Raw genomic sequence first — 27,468 nt, forward strand, 5'->3', positions numbered from 1 at the left:
TATGCTTCCTTTAAAATTGCAATTGACATTTCATTGGCAACACTGTAAGGACAACACTGAAATGTCTGTTTTTTCTTAATTTATCTCTGTGTCTGTGTATATAGTTCCCATGTGTAATATAAAAACGTGAATTAAATTTTATATATTCACATTTATGCTTCCAAAGTTTTGAAATATTACGATAATAATACTACTGCATTTGCAAAAAATTAATAATTATTTGTTGTTAAATAGATGTCAGAATTGCCATGAATCAGGTAAAGACATTTATTTTGCTTTCATCTCGTTTTTTTTTATAACCTATTTAGTTTCTGTCACTACAAATTATTCTTCAAAACAAGAGTATGCTAGGAAATTTTTTAAAAATTATATTAAACGTATCGATTGCAATTTTAATCAAATATTTAATTTTCATTACAGTAAGGTAATACCTAATGTCACCATTTAGAAATTGTTTCACTCATTCTGACAATTTTGTTTTTTCAGTTACTGGTATGGCAAAAGTATGACAGGCTCTTCAAAAAGAAAATTTCGTTTGGAAAATAAAAAGAAAAAAATGGCTGCGTTAATAGATATTGTTAAATTAAATGAATATGATCGAAACCAGAAAAAGAAACATCTAAATGTTGATGAAAATCTTAGTGTGCCTCCAGTTAGGGAGCCCAGCCCCAAGCGATTGAAAACTGAAGACAGTGATAAGTAAGTTACTGTTTTAGATTAATAAATTAACTTGAATTACTGAAGGAATTATTCAAAGCCTCTAGTTTCCAACCAGTAGGCCTAAACGTCAAATAAAGTAGTATCATTTTTACTATAGTTGAGCCGCTGAAAAGATGGAATGATCATGTGAATGGCACGCACTCTTAAATATTACTCTTCCTATGTTATCACTTTTCCCACGTTTACACCGCTCAACAAAAACGAACTAACAATGTTGCTATAATATATTTATACCGTTTTTTAGAGGTTATTGATTTACATTAATTTTAAACATTTTCACAAAATTCACCAGCCGGCAAAAGTGAAACACAAATCATGATACATAAAACATTTAAGTTATAGTATCATAACACAAATAATGACGGTGTAAACAGTTTCCCATAAGGTCTAGTTTCGAGCGCCTGTCGATGCTTGCATTGAGTGATCATGCGACCTTGGATTCCATGTTTTCAGCGGCCAGGGTATACTCATCCTTTGTCTTTGGTTGACAAAGTTTTAGAAAATTTGGTACATCATCTGGAGTTATGTTATACAACAATAACAGTAAAACCAGTATTTTATATAAAATTTTATAGTGGAATCATATAAGATTCCTATTACAGGAATCCTATATCTATTTAACATGATCTGATGTTAAATACATATAGTAGCCACCCTTTGCACACAGGGATAGTATATTCCTTTCTCTTTCAGTGTTGCATGAGAACAATGTGGAACAGTTCAAAGATTGCTGTTGTAACAACTAAATAATTGTTCCTGTATTTTCTGGTTTTATTTAATATGAAATTGACATTTTTATGTCAGTATTTCGGTAGTATGTCAATTATCTATCACTTATTCTATTCTATTATACTCTATCCCATATTTCCATAGTGTGTATTTCCATACTTTTAGTGCTCTGTAGTTGGTCGGTTATTGAACAATAACAGACTGTCTATGTTTTGTGAGCAGGCACTTAATACTTCCCCTTATCGAGCATTTCGCACTATGGTAATAATTCTATCAGTAGAGTCACCACAAAAACATGGGAAAGATAATATATTGAAGGTTCTTTGAAAAACAGGCTCAATATATCTAGGAATGAGAAACAAGATAATTCTAATAACCAAATATGTTATCTAAATTGTTTCTTCTTTTCTAATGCTGTCCATATTTTTTAGTATACTTTCAATTCTCTTGTTTTGTTGACAATATTCGTGCAAATTGAAAATAAGAAGACAAAGCTCTTAACATATCATATCTTCTTCTTCTTCTTAACATGCCATACACCAAAGTGCGTAGGTGACTATTTCATTACTAGAATTCTGTTCTTGGCGGCTTGACACAGCTCGCCTGTATTGTGTATTCCTGTCCATTCTTTAATATTTCTTAACCAGGATAATTGTTTGCGGCCAGCTCCTCTCCTACCTTCGATCTTCTCCTTTTTATAGATATCGTATCTATAAAAACATAAAAACACAATACGGAATGACTATGTACACATTGACAGTTTATAAAGTGTTTTGTAAGAATACAATTAATCATAGAAACCTTAAAATGAATAACATTTTCATCGAAAAAGTGAATAATTACAAATATCTTGGAGCTATGCAAGCTGTACACATGAAGCAAGTGATCAAAATGTTGAAATCTGAGACATATTAAAATTGCAAGGTTCACATTTGCTACGTCACCAACAAATGAATTGTTTAAAACTGCTATAAATAAGGTGGGAATCACCTTGATGCCTAATCTTCTATAAAAGAGGGACATAAAAAATAAGGAAAGAGGTTGTTTTGTATTGGTTAAAATTGGATAAAGATATATTTTTGTTATAAGTTTTGAAACCGTATTTAGTAAATCCTCTGGTTGAATAATAATCCAAATTAGACTTAGATAAGCCCATTTTAACTCAGTTGTTGAATTTTTTTAAAACCACTGTAAAACACCATTACTATCTAGTCTGTTGAAAAATCTTTTAACCCAGTTTAAGAATATAAATTATTTGAAATTATGGAAAAAGAGGATAGACACTCAATACACCTAATTGGAGCAACTAAAATAATGTACAGAAATACAAATATCACCATTCAATTTCAGTCAAACAACAAAACTGATTAAAACAAAACAAGAATTAAAAAGCGATATTTGAATAATACTTTTTAAAACCTTAAATAATATGAACAATCGAAACCACATGTAAATTTTGAAAGAAGAGTTGAAGAGCATATTTTAAACCTAAATGTTCAATCCATTGGCAAGAGTAAATGTTACCCTTACCTTTTTAAATAGGATGTTAGATCAACAGACAGGTCATTTGAAAGGGTGTTTAATTTTCTCTCTTATGGTAGCCTAATTTAATATTTTTAGCCTAGCAGTTGCCAAAAAATTGTGGTCATTGGTTATGTTACATAAGTGTTAAAAACTTGCCTGCAAAGTCATCCTTAATACTGATAAGGTATTTTTTGTTTACTTTAGAACCAGCCAATCAAGAGAACAGTTTCCAGGTACAGTCAATTTTTTATCACAATTAGATTATTTAAATTTCTTGGTCTTCATATATTGGAGGGAACAAATACAAAATATGACAAAAAACTGAATAGAGCATGCTACTCATTAAGAGTGTTGAAGAGCTATCTAGACCATGGGCTTTTACTATCAGTATATTATGCAAACTTTTATTCTGTTATGCAATATGGAGTAGTCTGGGGTGCTGCAGTGTATAACTGTCTTTAGAGTCCGCCAGTCCAGTGATCTTAGGATTAAGGGCAGGAGAATCCCGTAGAGACTGATTCAAATCACTCAATTACTCACTTTTTCAGCCGCCTATATATTTGAATGTATTATGTTTGTCTTTAAAACTTTTACTTTGTTTTATCACCTGCTTTCAAATCATGAATATAATACAAGAAGTCTTCATTTGAATTTTCCACACAGATTGTGTCTAATAGAGAGAAGTCCTTTGTATGTGTGTGTTAAAGTTTACAATAGTCTACCATCTGACATTCAACTGCAAACACACTATAGAGCTTCTAAAAGAAAGGTTTTTCAATACCTAGTTAACAACATTGGGCCCTATACTATGGAGGAGTGCCTGGCCTATTCTTCTCCCTGATCAGCGTATTTAATTTGTAATGTTAATATATTTTTATCTGTTATGTTAATGTATATTTTTTTAACCTTTGATTAATAATGTGACATTATTTTCTCAATTTTTTCTCAAAAATGTATGCAAATAAAAATTGACTCTGTACTACTAAGAAGTCATTATGTAAATAAAAATTATTTTATTGAGACTTCTTTTGGTTGAAATTATTATTTATTATTATTTCATAGTGATAAGCCCATTTACAGGAAGAAAAAATATAATAAAATATTTAAAAGAAAAGATATAATGATTTCCTTAGCAGTTAGGACATCTAGAAAAATTTCCGGCGGAGCATGTGGAAGGTTCTCTTCATAGTTGGAGCAGATTGTGACATTTTGCAGATAGTCAGCGTTGACATGTCTACTTTGACAGCATCTATATGTTGAGATGTCCGCTTTGACAGCATCTCTAGCAGTTTTCTGGATGAATTGGTAGCACATCGTTTGATTTAGGGATCACTTTGTTTCTTATAATACCACTAGGGAGTATCTTGCATATTTGGTTTCAAAGTATGTGAAGGTTCGTATGAAATTTGTAAAGATATTACTAGGTCGGGCTTTTATAGCCTCGATATTATTTTTAAGGAGATCTTTAAGGTGATGACTAGATGAAGATTAGGTTGTAGGTTTTTAAGGATGGGCTTAGCAAATTCGCTGCTGAGGGACAATAGATGTTTAAATTTACTTTATCAATTTAAGACTTTAAGAGATTTATGGGTTGTTAATAGGTGATTGTTGGCTTTGATGATTTGACAAAATTTGTGTCGTTATCAAATGTTTGAGGAAATGTGCTCAATTCTATACTTACATAGATTGGGTGGAGCTGGTTGAGAAGGGACCTTTTCCTCATTAATAAGCATTTATGGCTTAAGTGAGCTGGATTAACTGGTAATAATCGGGGTATATTAGGTGGATATGATGAACGGGGATAGAACAAATAGTTCAGCTAATAATTGCTCTATTTAGAAGACAGGACACTTTTTTACCTTTGTCTCAATTCAGCTTAGTTTGCTGAAGACCAGTCGTTCGTTAGTAAAGAGAATCTGACGGCGGCCTCTGTATCTGATAGTTGATAGAAGATGCTTAGCTGAAGACGCTATAAACTTCTGCCATTGCGACTGTTTACAAAGAGTAGTAGAGGAAGTGAGAAATAGCTCTGGAGGAAACGGTGTGCGTATTAGCCACTTTATGACATAGTAGCTACTGACATATTGATTCATTTAATGGTAAAAGTGGTTTACATCTCTGGTTTAGTCAGTTTTATAAAACTTTCAGAATAAGCTATGTGATGTGGATGGCCTCTCTAACTATTTCAACTCTTAAATTGGATTTCTTTATTTTAAAATAAGTTTCTCCGCATCTGTGCTTATAGATTAGGTAAACTTAAGGAACATGTCTTCGGTAGAACTAAGGTCAAGGCTAAATATCAGTTCCTTAGAAAACTACAGAACTAAATGTGATCTAGTTTTTTTTTCATAAACTAGTTGACCATACCACTGACTGTTCTGATTTATTAAGTCGGTTGAGTTTACCGAAAGTACAAGCTGAATATACCCGCAAATGTCAAAAGTATTTCAGTTTGGCAGTGTTGGCATGTTTTTATAATGCATATGTTGTATGCTTCAAATATAAAGAGATAACGTTTTTAAAAAGTACATTTTGATTGTAATATTTTATGAATTCTGTAATTTTTAATTTATATAAAGCAATAACGAGTAAATATTTGTCTCTTTCAAAATTAATTGTAAACATCTGTTGTAATCTGGCAACTGCTGATTTGACGATTGCCAAATCTATCCCCTAATCTATCAAAAGGTAATTGCTAAAAAAAATTCTATTAATTAATTGCAATCAATCTACAAAGAAACAAATATTTACTCATTGTTGTTTTATATAAATAAAAAATTGCAGAATTCATAACATAATATAAACAAAATATACTTTTCTAAAGCTTTATCTTTTTATATTTGAAGCATATAGTATCTACATTATAAAAAGAAGCCAACACTGCTATACCAAAATTTTTTGTTCCATGTTTGACATTTGCGGCTATAATCAGCTTGTACTTTCGGTAAACTCAACCATTAAGTCTTGTCAACTTTAGATGTAACACTAGAATTCTTAGAGACATGACTTTGTTTTCTATAAAACACTATCACACTAACTATGGCAAATTCTCTCCTATTAACAGGATTCAGATCCTGGGAAATGACTTTAGCCAATCCGATGATCTGGGATCTGGTGGACATAAAATCTGTAAGATTTAAGCACTGTTTGACTGAGTATGTTAGGAATCAAAGATGGGTGACATTTAACTTGAAGTATTCATTTCATTTCGTTTTATTAAGATCATTTCATTTTATTCATTATAAGATCTTCAGGAAATTTAATTTAATTTACTTAATTTAATCATTTGTTTAACAATAATTCTTTAATCATTATTTAATACTTAGTTTTAGTATGTACTTGTATTATGGTTAGCATATTTTATTTTTTGTTAAATTTTGTAAAATGGGGACATCCCGTAAATAAATAAAATAAAATAGAATAAAAAAATAAAATTTTGTTTATGTATTTTTGAAATTATTCTGAAAATTTTGCAGCCCCGCCATTGATATTTATCATTTAATTATTTAATCATATTATTATCTTTTATTTATTTTGTAATGCTTGATTCAACCACACCATATCTGATAAACCATTTATATTAATAGTAGATGTAAACATTACAAAAATTCACAACAAAATGATAGACATAAAACATAAATTAAAAATATGCATAATTTTTAACTTCAACTATAATATAATACATATAAGTTATAAGTACTTCAAAATGCAAGTAATCTGTGATATATAATATGTTGCTTTGAATGGTTATTAATAACTTGAAAAGGAGAATGTTTTGCCAGCCAAACAGTTTAGTAGTTGCAGTAATGAGTGAATCACAGAAGTACCTTTTTTGTTTATAAACGTTTTACTGTCTATTTCATTATTTAAATAATATTGGCTTAAGTGTTGGCATTCACTAATGTTATTTGGTTTATGGTGTTCTTTTCTCAGATTCAGTATTTTCTAAGAAAGTGTTAATATCTAAGATTCTAATATCATGGAAGTTCAGAGGTAAAATATTTATATTTACTTATAATAATATTTAAAACTATAAAATAGATATATTTACGGTTTATACAAGGGATAAATCTTTGCACCATGAAAAAATATATAGAATGAATGAATATATAAAATATATATTATATATAGAATATTTGTAGCCATAACTATTTAGTTGGTAGTTTTCTTCGTTTTCTCTTAATTGATGGAGTGTAGTCGAAACTTTTCTTGGCAATCTGTGCTCTTCCATGCGCCTCATGTGCCCAAACCACATAAATTCTCTTGTCCCTATTCTTTCAATTGTTCTGTGTATTCGATTCGCGCGTCGCCTAATTTCATTATTCGGTATGTGCTCTATTATAGTTTAGATATTTGACACGCTCTTCAGAGATAATCCGTTTCTACGGCGTCAACTTTTTTCTTTGCTTTTTCAATGTATGGCAATATCGACTACAATTTGCTGTGTAGATTGTCAATTTTGTTTTTAATGAAAATTCGATTGGAAAAAAAGTAAAGAATTCAGAACAAATATACTCTTTTAGATTCTCTGTGATACATAGCTTTCTCTGTCTTCTGGGTCTTTTGTTCTTAATCAAGTAATATAAGCCCTTTTCTTTCGGTTTGCTGTTTCTTTTATCTTATCTGTGATATATTTGGGATTTTCTTTTTTGCTTTTGTCCAAATATACCAAAGCCTCACTTGTTGCTTGCTGTAGTTCCTAGCTTTGTACTAAGTAAGGCTTACCTTGTAAAGGAATTATGTATATTTATCTCATAAGCTATGAATATCATATTTTATTGCTTTAGATTCGGATTGGGAGCTATTTTCGTTCTCGGTTTGTGTGGTATTATTTTTATAGTAACCTCCCACCGCTGGCAGGATACCTATTTGCCCGCATATATTTTTGTTAAACCTACTGGCTTAAATTTATTGTACTAACTTCGGAAATGATTTAAGTAGAGGTTAATCAACTATTTGATTATGATAAACTACAGCTAGAGCATTTATTCTGAATAAAATGTTATAAAATCTCAAAATATGTAGTATAGGAAATACATTCGGGAACAAATTTATTAAAAATCTAAACAACTGATTAGAATATAAAATTTTAATGGTTATTAAGAAACTACATAAGTATGTATGTTTTAAATATATTCAAAAAATTATCCTTAAAACAATCTGGACAAGCATAGACAGTGTGTTCACCACACATAAATTTTCCACATGCGTTTGCGACTGATTGGTCTGTTTTTTATTCTGTCGCAAAAGCCACCATCTGCCTCTACTACCTACAGGATCTCCTTTATTCTCGCTGACATGATATGTGGTATATTTGCTATATTTTGTCTCAAAGTGACTAAACAACACGGCTGGTGCGCAATCACCAATACCTTTATGTCAAAGAACAGGATGCGAGTGACACTTCGTGTGAAGAAATCAATTAACATTTGTGGGAGACACATGAGCGGGCTAGAACAAAACGGTAAGTAGTTTTTGAAAAATTGAGGAGTTTAGATTGAAGCGGAGATTTTGTCTGCGCACCAGCTGTGAACGGTTAATAGTAACTTCTTCTTCTTTTTGTACCACTCCTATTGGAGATTGGAAATCATCAAGGCTATCCTGACCTTGTTTACAGCTGACTTAAAGAGTTCATTAGTGGTACAGCCAAACCACTCTCTCAAATTACGCAACCATGACATTCTTCTACGGCCTGGATTCCGTTTTCCTTCAATTTTTTTCTTGCAATATATTTTCAAGTAATGCGTATTTATGTCCTCTCATCAGGTGACTCAAATATTCGAGTGCGCTTTACTTCAAAGTTTGTAACTCTTTTAACCCAATAGTAACTTAATACCGCTTAATATCTTCCGTTCTCGCAAGATAATTGGTCTGTAAATTCTGCTTTTATGTCATGTCAGAGACTAATTTACAATTTTATTATACGTTTAATATGTTTACTCGTAACTTAACGAACTAATAATTATAGATAACTAATCTAAAAATATCAAACAAAATATATATTTGCCAATCTGTTTGCATTACTTCTAGGATTTCCTCTATCAAGAAATATCCTGATTAAGTTTACAAGTGCTTTATATTTTTCATTGATGTGGCGTTTATAGCCTATTATGCTATAAAACATATAGGCGTGGCCAGTTTTTTTTAGTATGGGTGCCAATGCTGCAAATCGTGTGTCTACCCCCCCTCCCATATATTTTTTTAAATTCCAACAATGGTATTTTCATATATTATGAAAAACAGTTTACCACTAAAAGGCACCATTAAATGTCCCAAACGGTCTTGCAGCATTGTAGATCGAAGTTTAATATCGAATTTATTTAGTATTACTCGAAAAGTTCACAGATTAATTGGTTCTAATAGTGAACGATCCCAATTTTTGCAACCCTCGGAAGTTAGCCGAAGCGTAAGCGTGAAAACGACTTATATGGAAAGCAAAGAAAAGTTTAAGGACAAGGAAAAGTCGGAGTTAGTATTAAATCTACAGAAACAGCAACGGAAGAAGAAGAAATTACAAAATAAGACATCAGGGATAGTCTATGTAACTTAAAAAACAAACAAAATTCTCTGTCCCGACGGCATACCAAATAATCTCTTAAAATACGCAACTATAAATTTCTAATGTTGGGGAAAAAGGGCATAAGTCAAATGTTGACTATATTGACTTAAGTACACTTAAGTCTGTTAATAGGACATAAGTCTGTTGTATTTCTAACAGCTTTATCTTCTATTGATCTAATAGACGCAAGTCTATAAAACTGGTTCTATTTGGACAAACGGACTTATGTTGACTAAAGTCTTGTTTACAGTATATAATCTTACAACAGTATAATATTTACACTTGCCAAGGATAGGCTGACTTAATTCCTTATGACTCGTTACAATAATAAACACGTATTGCTTATCAGTGATAAAAATTTGTATTTACTTGTGTTTTTGGAAACGTAAAAAGGTCAGAAAGATGTAAAGAATTATGAAGATACTTAAGGAGCACTGACACCGTGTTAAGAAACATCGGTTTTATTTTACAAAAGAAACAATTGTGGAAATAGTTTTGCTTCATGGTATTTACGGCACGAGTCGATGGTAAAAGTGATTTTGTACTCGGATACTTGTGGTGGACAAAATAAGAATTTCTACATATTTTCTAAGTATGTTCTTAACTGTTCTTCAAAAGAAAAAATCGTCAGAGGAAATCGATCACAAATGTCTTGTGTCAGACCACCTCATATATGACATGTAATGCGGATCATTTCGTAATCGAAAAACAAAAAAAAACAAGTGGTATGCAAATATCACATGTACATGATTGGGCGACATTAATACGATGGGTAAATAAAAAGAAACCTTTCCAAGTGCCTGAAATGTCACAAGATGATTTTTATGTCTTTACACCCTTGTTGAAAAGTATCTTTGTAAAAAGAAAACAAGATAGTAAAAAACGAAAATTTATATGATTTATTATAAAGAATCTCTATAGAAACAGAAGACTTCTCCATTTTGAATTTAAATCGCCGTGGCCGCCCGGTTGCACTTTTTATCAAAAAAATATACAGAGCCACTTGCAATCTCCAAGGCCAAGAAAGATGATCTACTGAAGACCTAGATCCAGACGCCGAAAATCCAGACTTAAAACAGGTACATACGTAATGAATATTTGTAGTGATGTATTTTACTTGTATTGTTTTTTTTTTTCAGCGAATAAAACTTAATCCATTATTTTATGTTTCTGTATTTACCTGTGTTTGTAGATGTTATTTAAATAATAAACTATTACCATACTTATCATTATTCATCCATAAAATCAGTCTTGTCATTATTAATATAGTGGCTAGTATGTTAGTTCATATAGGCTTAAGTCAACAATCGCAATCAAAGTCAGATCCACAAGACTTAAGTCAATCAAAAATCATGAATTTGAAAAGATATAACCTATTTTATTATTGTCTATAGGTTTGGTTAATATATCGTATTATAATATTACTATAAATGTAAGTTTAATTTAAAAATGGATTTATACGACAAGAATACCTGGCAAACAAAACATTTCGACTTATGCCCTTTTTTCCCAACTCTAGAGAAATACTATGTTCATAGTTAAACAAAAACTTAAAGTGCTTTTAAAATGTGGTATTCAATAAAAGCACTTATCCACGACCTGCTTTGAGACATACGTTCGGAAATATCTATTAAATTGCCGGGAATTTCTTTACAAAGAGGGTTTCCTTTGCTAAATAAAATTACCCTTATTTACTCAATTTAATTAATAGGGTAAGGTCAATGTGGACCATACACTACGCAGTAAGGGCTAGCGGGCGTTTCATCAGTATTTAGAGTAGAAATTATCATATAAAGCGGCAATACATTTAACAGTATAACGTCATTTACAAAAAGAAAGAGAGACCATTGCGTTTTCTTTGATATGTAGAACAGGATATTTAAATAATGGAAACTGGATCCAAATGACAATTTTCATGATACCTATATATTAAACAAAGAGTATTAAAATGGGAAACATTTAAGTTAAATGGCTAAATGTAATTTTTGATCGTTTACTTTTAAATAAAGTTTGATGTTGAGATTGGGCTATCACTCGAAACATCGAAAAAAAGGACAGAAATAAATTAAAATTTGAACAAATTGGTCTCTTCTATCGTATGCATGTATTTCGATTGGCGAATTAATTATTTTGAAACGTGAAGTCAGCTTGTTAAACAATATATTAAAAATACAATTATTTCTACAACTAGTACATACAGTTCATCATAATCAAGATAAAGCTATAATAATAAAAGCTAATCTACATCAGTTATCAATGCCATGCATGCGGTAAGAGGGAGAGTCCCTATAAGATGAAATATAAATAAAAAATAGTCAAAATAATTGTAGCATATACGATATGCCCTGCTTTAACCGTATATACCTAAGTAAAGAATAAATATTTTTAATTACATATTTATTTACTAGAATAACTCCGCATAATAAAGAAGCAAATCTTCGGATAATTTTCGGATCGAGTTTATATTTGTTTAGTAGTCATTTTTAGTAGTAGTAATTCTCACCAAATATTTACTTGTTTTTTAGAAACCAACCGACACTAACATCTGAGCCACCTCCCCTTATAGGGGACGACCGAAAAGTAAAACTCGAAGGTGAAGCCTTTCTAGAATTAAAAAGAATGCTACGGGAAAAGACACAAAAACTAAGGAACCTCCCCATAGTTAGGCTTCGAGAACTAGGAGAAAACGCCAGTTTGAAGGTGGAACTGGACGATAGAATACCGCTGTTCTTGTCAGATCTCCAACACCTTATTATGTATTCCCAGATAGGCGTCCACTCCCCTTATTCGCCGGGTAGATGGTGTGCTCTGGAAAAGTACAGCAAGCTCGAAAATACCAATTTAATAATAATAGAAAATGCGTCACTTTACCATTATATGGCTTACGAGTCTATGTTTTCTTTTCTGAGTTCGACCTTTGAACATAAACTTGAAATGATCACTCCTGGTTCATATAATAGTGATATTGTTAAGGATTTATCGATGGTTCCCCTTACTGGTAAGTTTTTTTTTACGTAGAACATAAATTACTGTATTATAGTCAAAATGTGTGATGTGTTGATTATAATAATAAATTAAGATATTCAAATTAGAGGATGGATGGTATTAATTCTCTCTTAGGTTTTCGCATAGAAATTATGGCATTAAGCAGTGGAATGTCTGTGATAAGTAGAAAAATAAATCATTTGTATATACATTTTTCATTGACAGATTGTACCATAAAGTCTATATAAGAAGTATAAGGTTGTTGTTCGCATTAAATTTCTTAATTTTTTTTCATTCCATCCGAATTTTTTCAAACTCAGTTTCCACAGTTACACTTTTCCATTTAATTCGAGAGAAACACTGGTTTTGGATAGATTTCCCAATGATTTTATATTTTTTTACTGTAAATAAGCGTTTTAAGGAAACAGAAAATAATGACAGAATTTAGAAACAAATTCAATTTTTTGATTTTACATAACACAGCTTCCAGATGCAACAAAGATGGTCAAAAAAGTACATAATATGATTACAATGGATCATAAAATTAAAATTTGTGAGACAGCAGAGGCTATAAACATGTTAATTAAGCACATACATATAAGATCATCTAGAAATATTTTAATATGACAAATTTATCCGCGCAAATTGAAGCCGTAACGATAACATATATATCGTCCCACGGCGGGCACCAATTTGTAACGATTTGGTTGCTATTTTGTAACGCTGCATGTTAATAAATTGCAACGTAGTTATATATTTGAAGCACAAGAATGCACAGAGAACGGATTGTTTTGTTAAACTACAAGTACAGATTAGAAAGCTAAAAAAATGAATATTGGCAAAAAAAAAAAAAATTATCAGTGCCTTTATTAATTACGAGCATGAAATATTTTATCTTTGGAGTAAACTAAAAGAAGGGCGCTAGTGGTTTTCTAGAGGGAGCCTCAGGTAACGTCTCAAGAAAGGTGTCCGATGTCGGATACTAATTCTCAGGATTGACACATCTGAATCAAAAAAGTTCAACGTGATTACTTAAAGAAAGGCCCTTACAAGACAATTAACCACTTAAAAAAAAAGTAAAAAATTTAATTTTGACATGCAAAAATTGGTAAAAAACTTTTGACTTCAAAATTCCGCCATTGTATTTTTTATTTTAATTTTCGATTAAAAATGGTTGAATTTCTTGCAGGATCACTTCCTTTTAGTAATCCCGTTAAAATTTTTTGTTTCAGACGTGCCATTTCTGAGAATTATTGTCCGCCATAAGACACCTTTTTTGAGATGTTAATTTAGGCGCCCACTCGAAAACGGGCTATTTGTGGGAACTAAAAACAAGAATTTTTTTTGTTCAACTTAAAGATCAGATAATATTTAAAAAAAATTCATGTTCGTATCTAACAAAGGAACTGAGAAATTTTATTTTTTATTTTTTTGAAAATATGCATTTTTTTCAATCTTCTAATCTGCAAGTAGTACTTTAAATTACATCCTTTCTGCTGAGTTTAGATGACTTAAAATTAACTAGGATTTCTTTTTATACTTAAAGTTTTCGATTTTGTATTTTAATTCGGGAGCTATACAGTATGCTCAGAGAGATATGTTATTTTTAGGTACACAAATGAAGAAATTTACGAACAGTTTCGGTAGCCTCGAAAAAGCAGTTATAAAAAGCGACGAAGTCTTCGACACGGTTAAAAACTTCTTCCCCATAATGGACTCCGAGCCGAGTGGCGTAGTTGACACATCCGCGAAGAGGAAACTTCCGAAAACCGACAAATTTTCCCGAACGGAATTGTTGCTGTCAGGTTGGCAAATGGTCGAAGAGAATTTCCCTCTTCCGATTAAAGGATTAATGGAACGAAAGTATCAGGGATACGTTTTAACCAAAGAAAAGTACAAAGATGTCACGCCGTTCAGCCCTATGTTTGCCGTTGATTGTGAAATGTGTCGGACCTCCACAGGTGGGTGTGTTAAGCATTATTATAGTAGATGTAATGTGATGATTATATGTTTGTCTCCTTCTCAGGTGATGCAGAGATGGGTTTCATATGGGAAATAGCGAATAGTCTCTTTTTCTATTTATATTCTCAGGATGCTTTTACATTTCAATCGCTTTTTTTGCCGTAAAATTAGGTATTTTGGAAAGAATGAGTGAATTTTATATAATTTTCGTCTTTTTTCACATCCTGCATTTTTAAAACCATACATTCTTTGAAAAAATGCTTTTTTACTTCAGAAACAAATTGTGAAGCGATTGAAATGTGAAAGTAACCCGAGAATATAAACAGAGAAGGACTACTTTTAATTTCACATCTGGAACACATCTCTGCATGAGTAACAGCAACTACCATCGCTACCAATTTCGAAGGTTGGCGAAAATGGTCCAAAAACCCGAATTATCTACTACTTAGCCGGTATGGCGTGGTTTTATCGGATTCGAGTTTCACTTCTGGGTACGTTGGGTACAATTGCGTTACCATGACCTATTTCTGGAGGACTAATTGTTAATTCTAACGAAATTTTGAGTACTTTATTAACGATTAGTTCATAATTCTGATTCTTGGCCGAATAAACATTCCATTTTGTTTTTTTTGTGGTTTTTATAGTTATTGATTGACCTGTGTTTGTAAAATACAATATTTTTTACCCTTTAATCATATTTTCCTCTTACTTTGTTATTAGCTTTGTTATTAGTTTCAACTGCATGTCGCTTATAAAAATAATTTCTAAGGAATTTCTCTTCGTTTCTCTTAAATGGTTCTACAGTTATTTTCGTGTGATATTAATATAATAACTACTATATTTAATGTGAATATTTCTTAATTAAATAAAATGAATTAAAAATGCTTTTATATTGATGTTTTGATTTCTACTTTGAAAATTATAATTAATTCCCAATAAATGTAATAGTTTCTATTTTAACATTTAACTTTTTAACTGTGACCAACACTAGGATCTCTATATTCCAGCAAAATATTTGTTATTAAAAACTTGTTCTTACACTTGCTTTAGATAACGAACGTCCATATGACGTAAAAACCGCCAATACTCCAGAAATCATCAAAAAATACATCACACTATCATTATAGACCGTAGAATTAAAGTTTATGAGGTAGAGACACTAAAAATTTCAATTGTGCATGCACATAACATCATCCACGGACATTTTAATATGACAAAGCTATCTGCGCAATAGAAACTTTAACTAGAATGTCAAGTATAGATCCCCACGTTGAGCCCATTTATGTTTTGTTCGCCATTCTATACCGAATTGGTGACATCAAAATAAATGACAGCATATAGTATGCGCTTATTTACAATGAATGTATAGAATAGCTTAACATAGTTTGCACTGATTTTAGGTGACTTAGAGTTGACTAGGATTTCTTGTGTGAACGAAAAGCTAGAAGTCTTTTATGACACTTTGGTCAAGCCCGACAACGAAATAGTCGATTACTTAACGAAATGGTCCGGTATAAATAAGAGTATGATGAAAAACGTATCTAAAAAACTAAAAGACGTTCAAGAAGATCTACAAAAAGCGTTACCGCAGGATGCAATTCTAATAGGACAGTCGTTGGCCAATGATTTGCACGCTCTTAAAATGATGCATCCCTATATTATAGACACAAGGTAAGAAATCAATTGTTTGTATAAATAACTACAACATTAAACGTTGCGATGCGTTTCAGCTTCACGTCACATCTCACGTAAAAACGTCATAGATTATATCAAATGACACGTTTTATGTTGCCTCTTAAGTAAATGTCACGTTTGACATAAGAAATGACGTTTTGACATTATATTTGACGTTTGAAATGAGATATGTCGTGAAACGTTATGATCCTTCGAGCCTTTCAGAGGCAACGTTAAAAAAGCCCAAGAAGAAGAAGTTTCAACATAGTGTTCATTCAATATAAAATAATTTCAATTTAGTTTTAAATGGGGATATTCGATTGTCTAGAGCAAGTTGAGAATATCCCCCCTGAATTAGCCGGGCAAATTATCCCCTGGGATATTACCCAATAAAGGAAGAAGAAGAAGAAAAAGACACAGAATGTGTCAAATGTCACCTTTTATGTCAACTATTATGTCAAAATTTAAGTATTATATCAAAACTTAACGTCCAATGTCACGTCTCACGTAAAAACGTCACATATCATGTCAAATGGCACGTTTTATGTTGCCTCTTACGTGAATGTCACGTTTAACGTCGAACATGACATGTCAAATGTCACATAATACTTATTCTAAGAATATAGACGCATATAAATAAATATATATATATATATATATATATATATATATATATATATATATACAAGAAATACTGGATATTATTGACTGTCGATATAAACAAAGAAAGCAGTTTATTAGGGATGCAGTCAGTAGGTTTGGCCAGGATGTTATAGAAACACTCTTTTGACTTTTGGTCGAGCTTTCGGAATTACTTTATTCCTTCTTCAAGACACTGTAATTAGAAGAAAGTGTAAATATTTACAACATATCTCAAATTATCATTACAACTTACTAGTCGTTGAGATTATCTGTGTAAAGCTACGACACTCAACATTGAGAACACACATATAAAATATAACATTTAAAATAATAGACAAAATACATTTTAAAATTTTGTTGAATAGTTAAAATTTTGTTTGTATATTATAATATAATAGCAAGATCTCCTAATTACCTTTTAAACCACACTATTTTTGTTTTGTTTTTTTCTGTTCTCTATGGATCAGTCAAAACACACCATTAAAAGATGTCACAAACAAAATTTTAACTATTCAACAAAATTTTAAAATGTATTTTGTCTATTATTTTAAATGTTATATTTTATATGTGTGTTCTCAATGTTGAGTGTCGTAGCTTTACACAGATAATCTCAACGACTAGTAAGTTGTAATGATAATTTGAGATATGTTGTAAATATTTACACTTTCTTCTAATTACAGTGTCTTGAAGAAGGAATAAAGTAATTCCGAAAGCTCGACCAAAAGTCAAAAGAGTGTTTCTATAACATCCTGGCCAAACCTACTGACTGCATCCCTAATAAACTGCTTTCTTTGTATATATATATATATATATATATATATATATATATATATATATATATATATATATATATATATATATATATATATATATATATATATATATATATATATATATATATATATATATATATATATATATATATATCCGTGGCTCAAATCGTGGCCGTCGGCTTAAAACCATCATGAAAGATGTAGTTAGGGGAAGTGAGAAAGGAATACGAACGGAGCAATTTATTTAACTATGCATCCACGCTTAATCAAATTTCGATGCCATTGATTTGCAAACTATTTTTCTTTGTGTTTTTCACAATAAAACCTTTATTTTTAATATATTAAATTGTTAAATGTTTAATTTTAAAACTTAAAAAGGTATGAAATTTACAATATTCAAAGTATTTATTTTTTTTTTATTACATGTAAATAAAATTTTATAATTTTGAATTATAAATAGGTATGTTCCAACGCTACGAAAAACCGCCACGTAACTTTTTATTATACTGTTTTCCTGCCCAAAAATTTACGAAGCATTTTAAAAAAATTTTAAAATATATTCAACCAAAAATTTCAATAAACTTTTTAGACTATTTTCAAAATTATTTCATTGAACAACTGTCCTGTTCAAAAAAGTATTGAAATAAAACTTTTTACTAAATTTTGAAATTTTCCATTTCATCCATAATCTTTTAATAACAACAAAAAACATTCCTGAAATATTTTTGAAATATTTAACAGTAACTAATGAATAGTCTATATGAAAGTTTTTACTCTGTATGGGTACTATTTAATCTTGTTTTAAAATAACAACTACTATCATAGTAATACATATCGAAAACTCAAAGAAATAACGACAATCTTCTAATAAACGGAACCAACGTCGAACAAGTGGACAAATATGCATATCTGGAAACAATGATTAACTCAACAAATGATTACATTCAGGAGATCAACATCAGAGTAGAAAAGGTTAGAGCAAATTTCAAAAATCTTGATCAACCTCTGATTCATGTGTATAACCTTTGACGACGCTAAAAAATGACACTGTCCTTCTATATGCGCCTATAAAAAATATCCTTCTATATGCGTCTATATTCTTTGCTTATGTTTTCACATAATACTTGACATTTGCCATGAGATATGTCTTAAAACGTTTCGAGCTGTTAAGAAAAAATTAAAATAACAAAAAATTAACCAGAATAAACTTTAGCACACACACTTCCCACGTCCTATCTACTTGTTGCGCTTTTTAATTTACACTTAATATGCATTTTATAAAAATCTTTTTGTGTTTTAGTGTAATTTACAACCTGGTGGGAGACAGAACAAGAAAAACGAAACTTCAAACATTGGCCCGTCAATATCTAAAGGAAGACATTCAAGTTAGTCGCAAAGGTCATTGTTCGTCCGAAGATAGTTTAGCCTGTATGAAATTGGTCCAGTTGCGGTTGAGGAAACACTTATTTTTCGGAGATGCCGTCATGGGTGGTGTGAAGAACGACGTCAGGACGTACCCGGAAATGGGTACCGCTCAGTATGCTACGAGCATGCTGCGACAGTCGGTGAAAGTTGGCAAAACTGCAAACGTAGTAGGCGTAGACGAGCTCGGTTCGAAATATAAATTTTACGTGGACAAAGGAGAAAATGTGGAAGTGAATAATATTAATTGCGTATCGGGGAAGTCGAATAAAGACGTAGTCCAGCTGTTCTGTGATTCAATCAAGAAATATTCGTTGAATATTGCTCATTTACGAATAGCCGATAATCAATTGGAGGGGAATAATTGTAAGATATTTAAAAATGTGGATAAATGGATTAAGGAGATACACGAACAGAGCGTCTCGCCGAGTTTGGTGATTGTATTGTTTGCCGGACAGAAGGAAGCCAACGGTGTCTGTTTTCTACACGTTAAGAAAGGACTTGTTTAAAGTCCGTCGACACCTTTTGCACCGTTATACAATTGTAAATAATTATTGTTTTTTATATTTTATTTTACAATCGATTGATTTTTCATAGATTTTTCCTGAATACATTTACAATAAACACCATTATTTTTCCAAATGTTGTTTATTATATTGAAATCCTGTTTAGATTAATAATGTAGGTCCGCAGTGGGTACTAAAATGAACTTTACAGCACAGGTGATTATAAAAAAATTTTCTCTCTGCAGTCGTCCATCTAGTGGCGACATTGCCTCTAAAATAGCAAAGAAAATCCCACAGATCGACAAAGATAAATGCTCCGTTGCCCTATCCAGAAACTGAATGGACTTTTATTAATATTTGGGTCGTCACCCCAGCAAAGTATGGAACGGTTGGGCCAGACGTCACAAGATGGCGACTGACAGCTGTCAACTGTTATCGTTCAAACGTGAATATTGCGTTAATTCTTCTTTTCGTTTGTCATCTCTCAAACGTGAAAATGACGTCAATTGTTCTTCTTTTCATCTGTCATCCCTCAAACGTGAATATGGCGTCAATTCTTCTTTCGTCTGTCATCGTTCAAACGTGAATATGGCGTTAATTCTTCTTCTTTAGTCTATCAAGCTTACATATCCTCATATCCCCATGCTCCGACCAATACGTATCCTCATGGTCCCACGCCATGACGTATATCGACCAATGATGGCATAGATCGCAACCCCCGGTCGTAACTGCCAAACGGCTCAACGTATAAGGTATCGATGGAAAGGGAAGGTGGTAACGAATATGTTAAGACAAAAAAAAACGCAAAGAAATTGCCAAAACGGCACTATATCATATATGTTATTGGACTGATTGCTACGTACAAGGCATCAAACGAAAAGGGAGGGGCCAACAAATACGTAGACACAAAAACAGACGGAAAGACATTGTCAAAACAGCACTATATTGCATCCCCGTTGTTATTGGTCCGATTTTGACGTATGAGACGTCAAATGAAAGAGGATGGGATATCGAATATGACAACAATAAAATCAAACATGGCAACATTTCCAAAACGGTACCATATCGTATCTTCGTTGTTATTGGTTCCATTACTATGTATGAAGCAGTAAATGAAAGAGGATGGGCTAACGAATAAACTGTATTAATAAACTTAAAATAATCCAAAACTCCAGATCAATTACAAATTCTGAAGATGACTACGTGAAAATCGAAACCTTGAATATTTTGACGTTCAGTTTGATCAAGCCCGGGAACTGAGTAAAATTTTGTAAGTTTTGTGACTCCTTTCCCAGTCTTTATCTTTTCTATTGCCTCCTCTAATTGTTCTTCCTGTATAGCTTCTGTTTCCGCAGTGTTTTGTTTTAATCCGCCAATTATGTTGTTCATTTTCGTTAGCTTTTCCTTGCTCGTCTTTCAACAGTTCCGTTAACAATATTGTTCCGTTTTTGGTCATTATTTGTCTAGCTTTATTTCTTTGTTGCTCTGTAAGTTTTTGTAACAATTTTACATTTTCTTTACTGTTTGCTCTCATTTTTTTCTCTTTGTTCTTGTCCCAGCTTTTCTTATGCTCATTTTTGACTATTTTTTTTCTTTTATTCTCTGTACGTATTTTGTCTTGTATGTATTCTTTCCACAATTGAGGCAGTGGCTAGAATAAGGGCATATAGGCTTATGGGCCCTTCTTCCGGAGAACACAGAATTGAACTCTATTTTTTATACGACATTACAGTTTTTTACGTTGGTACAACACTTTTTTAAGTGTTTTGTGCTTTTAAATCAACTCTGTTTTGGTGAATTTCTGACAATGTGATTGAGGTTATGTTATATTTTAAACTGTAGGTTTAAGTGTATTTTAAAGCAATGGATAGTTTTCAAGCTATTTTAGATAACAAGGTGTCAAAAGGTGCCAAAAAGAAAAGTGTTCAGAAAGACCATTGGAAAGAAAACGTAGCAAAATCTAGACAGAGTGGACAGGAGTATGTGTCAAAAGTTACAGAGAAAACTGTACAGAGTAAGGTACTTTATCTCAAGATCAGAAGCTTGATAATGGTTCAAAAAAAGAACAAGACACTCTTCTAGCAGGTTGTATGGCATTAGGGGAGCCTCCAGAAAGGTATAGAGAGGTATAAAATCCCAAAATTATTAGAAGACGGTATCACTGGAAATACAAGCTTAAAACTTCTGGTTGTGATGTGCCCGTGTGCCGTTCCTTTTTTGTTGACTTATGTCAAATAGGAGTGAAGCGTGTAAGAATATTACAAAAAAAATATGTTCAGGAAACTCCACTTGATGAAAAACGTGGAAAAGACGGAAACCAAAGAAAATTTCAGACGATGTTTATTCTATAGCTTTAGAACATTTAAAATCTATTCCACATAAACCCAGTCATTACACACCTGGAAAAACAAACAGATTGTACCTCGACAACCCAGACCTAACGATTAAGAACATTTTTGAGCAGTTTCAAAAGTTGTTTAAAGACACTACTGGGAATAATCTTACCATGAAATACAAGACGCATTTCAAGTTTTTCAGAGAAACTAATTTTACATTCAAAAATCCAAAGACTGACACGTGTGATTATTGTTGTGAATGTACAATAAAATTGGAAAAGAACCGGAATGATGAATGCCGTGCTGATTACAATGTCCAGAAAAAGAGACTCGAGGCATATTCCAAGCTAAAAATTATTACGTGAGAAAGGCAACAAATAATAGCGGCATTCTTGTCCTGGAATTTGATTACGCACAAAATCTGTTACCAAAGCTCAGCATAACAAAACAGTCCTATAAAAGACTTCTATGGTTGTACGTATTCAATATACACGTGCATAATGATGGATCAACATATGTATATTCCTTCATAGAATCTCAATGTAAAAATGGAGCAATTAGTGGTGCTTCATTAATCTTTGACTGTATTCACAATAAATTAGCAGATTATCCTAATACCAAGCATATTGTTCTTCTAGCAGATTCAGCTGAAGGCCAAAAAAGAAATCAGACTTTGTTACGGTTTTGTTCGTGGATATCAAAGCTATACAGAGTCGAGGTGACACACATTTATCCTGTTCGTGGACTTTGGTCAGTGCAATAGAAATTTTGGGGTTATAAGACAGGCCTTAAAGAGTTCAAGATGTTGAGGAACCCAAAGTCTACCTACAAAAAATCCTACAGTGTAGACAAGCTCCTTCTTCTTTTTGGCTCAAACATGACTCCTCTATAATATATGACTGGGATGCAGCACTTCTTCCTAATTTTTTGAAGAAGCCTGTGAATAAAGATTGTGAGTTTAAAATCTGAAAAAAACATCAGATCCAACAAAACAGAACAAATAGCCATACACCACATAGAGCCCGAAAAATGGGAAAAACACTATAAAACACTGTTAGTAGAAGAAAGACCGGAATACAAAAACATAGAACAACATGAAGTTCTGATTCAAGGAGAGCCACCAACAATTAACATCGAAGAAACTGAAAAAGCTGTATCATTGTTGAAAAATAGACGTGCTCCGGGTCCAGAGGGGCTATATGCAGAGTTAATAAAAATGGAACCAACAAACTATTCGAGATACTAACAGAAGTTTTCAATAGGCACTTGCACGGAGAACCAGTGCCACAAAGTAGGAAAGAAGGATGGATTACATCTGTCCATAAAAAAAGAAATAAGGAAGATTGCAATAACTATCGGGGTATAACTGTTACGAGCACGCTAACAGATTATATGGGAGAAATAAAAGAACGCATATGGGAAGAATACCGTCCTTTTGAATCAGAAGAACAAAACGGATTCAGAGCAGCATGATCCACAATAGATAGTATTTTCTGCTTATCCCAAATACTCGAGAAAATAAAACTGAGATCTCGAGAAGTGCATTTACTTTTAGTAGATTTAACAAAAGCATATGACACCGTGCCTGTTGCGAAATTGTGGGAAGTATTGGAGAAAACCAGTATCAGCGTTCCACTAATCGTCGCTATTAAAGATCTATATAACAATATCAAAAGTTAAAATAGGAAATAAGGTTTCTAATGGTTTTCAGATAACAAAAGAACTGAAGCAAGGTTGTTGTTTATCTTCCATACTATTCAATATATTATATATCGACGAAGCACTCAGGCACTGGAAAATAAAGAGTGTAAAGGGATGGGGCTGTCTATTGGGGATGAAACGTTATACACGTTGCACTATGCAGATGACCAGGTAGTTATTGCCCAAGACAAGGAAGACCTGGAGTATATGGCTAGAAAACTAATGGAAGAGAACAAAAAATTGGGCCTCGAAGTAAATTTACAAAAAACGCAATATCTTTGCATAGGAGGAGAAAATACTGCAGATGACCTCGACTTAGAAGACGGGAAAATTAAGAAATGCGATAAATGTTTATATTTGGGGGTAAAACTAACAAAGACAGGAAGAACTGATGAAGCCATAAAAGACAGAATAACCAAAGGGAAACGAGTTATAGGGGCATTGAATTCAGTATTATGGCATTATTAAAAAAGAATATATAATACCATATTGAAACCATTAATCGTCTATGGCTCAGAAGTATGATAGTTATCACAAAAACTTAAAGGTAACCTATTGGCAGTTGAAATGGATTTTTGGAGGAGAGCAGCGGGAAAGTCCAGATTAGAACATTTGAGAAATGAGGACATACGGAATCAAATAAATGTACAAAGATCAATTATAGAAGACATCGAAAAACAACAATTAATATGGTACGGACATGTTAGACGTATGGGGGTAGACTACAAAAAAAAATAGAATGGATACCACCAGAGAAAAGAAAACGAGGACGAACACCAACAACATGGATGCAAGGAATTTCAAAAGCAAGAAATGTATCTGAAGAAGAATAACTTAATTATTTTTTGTTAATTATCACACACTTAAAACTAGTGCTATAAATATTGAAGATATCGGAAACTACATGCAGTAGTTAATTGAGATAACGAAAACATTTATTTTAACAGCAATAAAAAAGGCTAATAAGACTTACCTTTAGGAAAATCTATGTAGAACTATATCCTCACCAGTAGACTATTCTGCCGGTCTGTATTAGCATCCATTCCCTGTAAACTGGTGCTTCAGTGCATCCTTTCAATCCCCGTTCGCGTGAATCAATCCGGACATCTTCTGATCCCGGCGGCGACCAACTCATTCTGACATATATACACTCCATCACAAAACAGTTCCTTTTAGTTATCCATTAAGTTGTCTAAAGAAAGAATTTTGATGATTCCTAATACATACTTGCGCTGCTGCTATTATATACCTAATTGTCTTGCATTTGAGCGATTACATTTTTCGCCTCCTGTTCGTTCATCGTTTTTTATCCGACTTCTTCATTTCCTCTTCCTTCTTCATATCAAAATTCCTCTTTTAGACAACTTTTTGGAATTACCTGGATCAGCCTCGAACAACTTACCCAAGAGTCTGTAAAGACTCACAGATTAGTCGCCCTTATTGACCCAGAAGCTGTCTATGATCCCATTTAACAGTTATCAAAATCACACTCTGACTTGTTCACTGTGGAGTCCCTATATCTAATAAATATTTCAATATTTGATCTTATATTATTATATCAGTAATTTTGTATTTCATTTTATATTATCTCACATCTCCACCACAAATATACTCTTACCTTTACCGATAGTAACGACCCGGCATTACGGTGTGGACGGTACGGACGTAACGGTACTGGATGCTGCAACAAAGAGAATATTTGTTAGTTCATACAGGTATTTTGCATTAGTTGGCAAAACTTATTCTGAGTTGAAAATATGTAAAAAAATTAAAAAAAAACAAAGGGAACCATCATTTTAAAAGAAGAAGAGTGATCATTACTTAATAAAAACCCAGATCATTTCGAGTAGGGAGATCAGGCAAGTAAATGGTAAAACAAGTTGCTTATTTAAGATCTTATTTTCAAAACCAATGTGAGACATCTACTTTACATCTCACTTTTGGATAAAAAAAAACCACTGCATGGTAAGGATCCCATCGACAAGAACCGAACTATTGCTTAAAATTAAAACGTTAGGAAATGTTTCCCGAAATAAAGGAGAAAATACAAAAAATAAACTAAAAATTCAAAGAAAAGTTGATCTATTGGTAAGGTATCCCTGGTAAGGATCATGGTAAGGATCGCATCGATAATATAGCACCGAACTATTGCTTAAAATTAAGACATTAGGAAATATGTTTCCTGAAATAGAGGGGAAAATAAAAAAAATATTAACAACTAAAAAAATTCAAAGAAAAGATGATCTATTCAAAAGAAAGGTATAAATTTTCTACAAGAAGTAAAAGAAAAAATACAAAAAACATACCGAATATAAAGTGTTCATATTAAAAATTGAGAAGGAAAATGAGTTAGTAAAGCAAGAAAATATAGGAAATATAGAAAAAAATCGTAGCATTGCTAAATGGATATAAAAAAAGATAGAGGAGAAAAAACAGGCATGATGGAAATAAAAGAAAACTTTAACAGTGATAAAAAGTAAATCTTTTTTGTAGCAAACTCTTCTCCTTAGGTGCTCACTGGGCATATACCTTATGAATTTTGAAAGATATGGTCCATCCGTGATACCCAATGCAAAATTTGAACCTTATTTTGCATTCTATCATTTCGAATAGAATACTAGAACCATAGAAATGACAATCATGACATTAATAGGTAGAAACGCAGAAAATACCAATTTAAAAGGTGAGAGTTAAACTAGCATGTTATAGAACTGAATGGTGTAAAACTAACCAGAATAGCAGATGATTTAAAACCAACAGGAACCAGATCCAAAACTAATCCAAAAAATAATAGAACAAAACAGAATTCCTCAAGAATGAAGATCAAGCGTCCTAATACATCTCAAAAGGATGTTATCCATTTATTGTAGCCAAGAGATATACCTCTAGAAATAATAAAAAGGATAAAAAATATTTACTAAAACAACACAATAAAAGTAGAAGAACTAACCGACCCTATTGAAGCTAACAATGGAATAAGACAAGGAGATTCCCTGAGTCTTCTATTGTTCGGCCTGATTAGGGATGAAATAATAAAAAAAGTAAGAACTAAAAAAGGAAACTAAAGGACTATAGAAGTCCCGACGGTAGAAGATCAGCAGGCCAGAAGACCAGAAAAAGATGGAAGGATGATGTTGAAGCCGATTTATCTATTGCTAGTGACAGGCAACCCACATTACGCTACTGAACAATATAATGCAAGCTGGGATTAACAGAAGCTCAATGTGTACAGAAGCTATGATAAATGTTATCCCGGCTTGTTTACCTCTATAAAATACGCTATAAATATTAACTTAAATCGGAATTTAAGAGTAGATGTCATGTCAAAAAATAAAAGCCTAAAAATGAGCACATGGTTATGGAATGTCTGTAAGTTGTCATGCAAAAAGCATTTGTTGGGGAGGCAGGCGTTAGGTGGGAGCGAAAAAAATTGTTTGTGGGAGTAAAAACTGATCTGAGTTTATAGGAAAAATAAAAGTCATACATTGCCAGATCTGAAAAGCTGTTATAATAAAAAGATCAAATATGAAATGAAAAATATGAGTTGATGCGATTGGTTATACAAGAAAAAGTGAATGGAAAAAGAGTAGAGTGAAAAAAAAAAATAAACAATAGAACTATTTAGAGCTGCAAAGGACAGACTAAAATGAGCTATAAAAAGCCATTTAAAAATTATATGTGATGGGTAAGAGTTTTAAAAGCTCCTATACACTAGAATCTAAGATCGAGCAGTGATAGTTTTTAGAAGAGTGAAAAGCAGTACAAAATTTGCTCAAATAGAAAAATGCAGTTCTCCATTCCAGAATACACAACCAGAAACAACATATAAACAGAATTGATGGAAATCGACTCACTAAACAAACACTAAATTGCAAACTGAAAGAAAAAAGGAGTCTATAAGACGTTCCTTAAAAATATTAAGTTAATTTTAGCTC

At 32.1% G+C, this 27,468-nt stretch overlaps 2 protein-coding genes across 4 annotated transcripts; both read left to right on the plus strand.

The window, feature by feature from the left end:
• The first annotated feature begins 76 nt into the window (after positions 1-76).
• Rexo5 (RNA exonuclease 5) lies at positions 77-19,632 on the plus strand. 3 transcript variants are annotated; one of them, XM_072528661.1, is made up of 6 exons: positions 77-257; positions 487-699; positions 12,058-12,530; positions 14,128-14,478; positions 15,880-16,150; positions 18,869-19,632. In XM_072528661.1, exons 2-6 carry the CDS (start codon positions 506-508, stop codon positions 19,497-19,499), a joined length of 1,920 nt encoding a protein of 639 aa, XP_072384762.1. In that variant the 5' UTR covers positions 77-257; positions 487-505; the 3' UTR covers positions 19,500-19,632. The 3 variants fall into 3 exon arrangements, with proteins under 3 accessions (XP_072384762.1, XP_072384760.1, XP_072384763.1); XM_072528659.1 differs by lacking the exon at positions 77-257 and adding an exon at positions 281-424; XM_072528662.1 differs by lacking the exons at positions 77-257; positions 487-699 and adding an exon at positions 6,703-6,966.
• A 4,015-nt stretch (positions 19,633-23,647) lies between these two features.
• LOC140438044 (uncharacterized) lies at positions 23,648-24,001 on the plus strand. The gene has a single exon (XM_072527758.1). It carries the CDS (start codon positions 23,648-23,650, stop codon positions 23,999-24,001), a length of 354 nt encoding a protein of 117 aa, XP_072383859.1.
• Positions 24,002-27,468: the final 3,467 nt, after the last annotated feature.

The sequence above is a fragment of the Diabrotica undecimpunctata genome, chromosome 4 (assembly GCF_040954645.1).
Source record: "Diabrotica undecimpunctata isolate CICGRU chromosome 4, icDiaUnde3, whole genome shotgun sequence".
Taxonomy (NCBI): Eukaryota; Metazoa; Arthropoda; class Insecta; order Coleoptera; family Chrysomelidae; genus Diabrotica; species Diabrotica undecimpunctata.

Excerpts from the sequence above, each read along its gene's own strand:
- LOC140438044 (XM_072527758.1), top strand. The coding sequence starts at position 23,648 with ATGGGGCTGTCTATTGGGGATGAAACGTTATACACGTTGCACTATGCA.
- Rexo5 (XM_072528659.1), top strand. The coding sequence starts at position 345 with ATGCTAGGAAATTTTTTAAAAATTATATTAAACGTATCGATTGCAATT. Across the intron at positions 425-486 it reads TTAATTTTCATTACAGTAAG|TTACTGGTATGGCAAAAGTA; the intron begins GTAATACCTAAT and ends TTGTTTTTTCAG. Across the intron at positions 16,151-18,868 it reads CCCTATATTATAGACACAAG|TGTAATTTACAACCTGGTGG; the intron begins GTAAGAAATCAA and ends TTTGTGTTTTAG.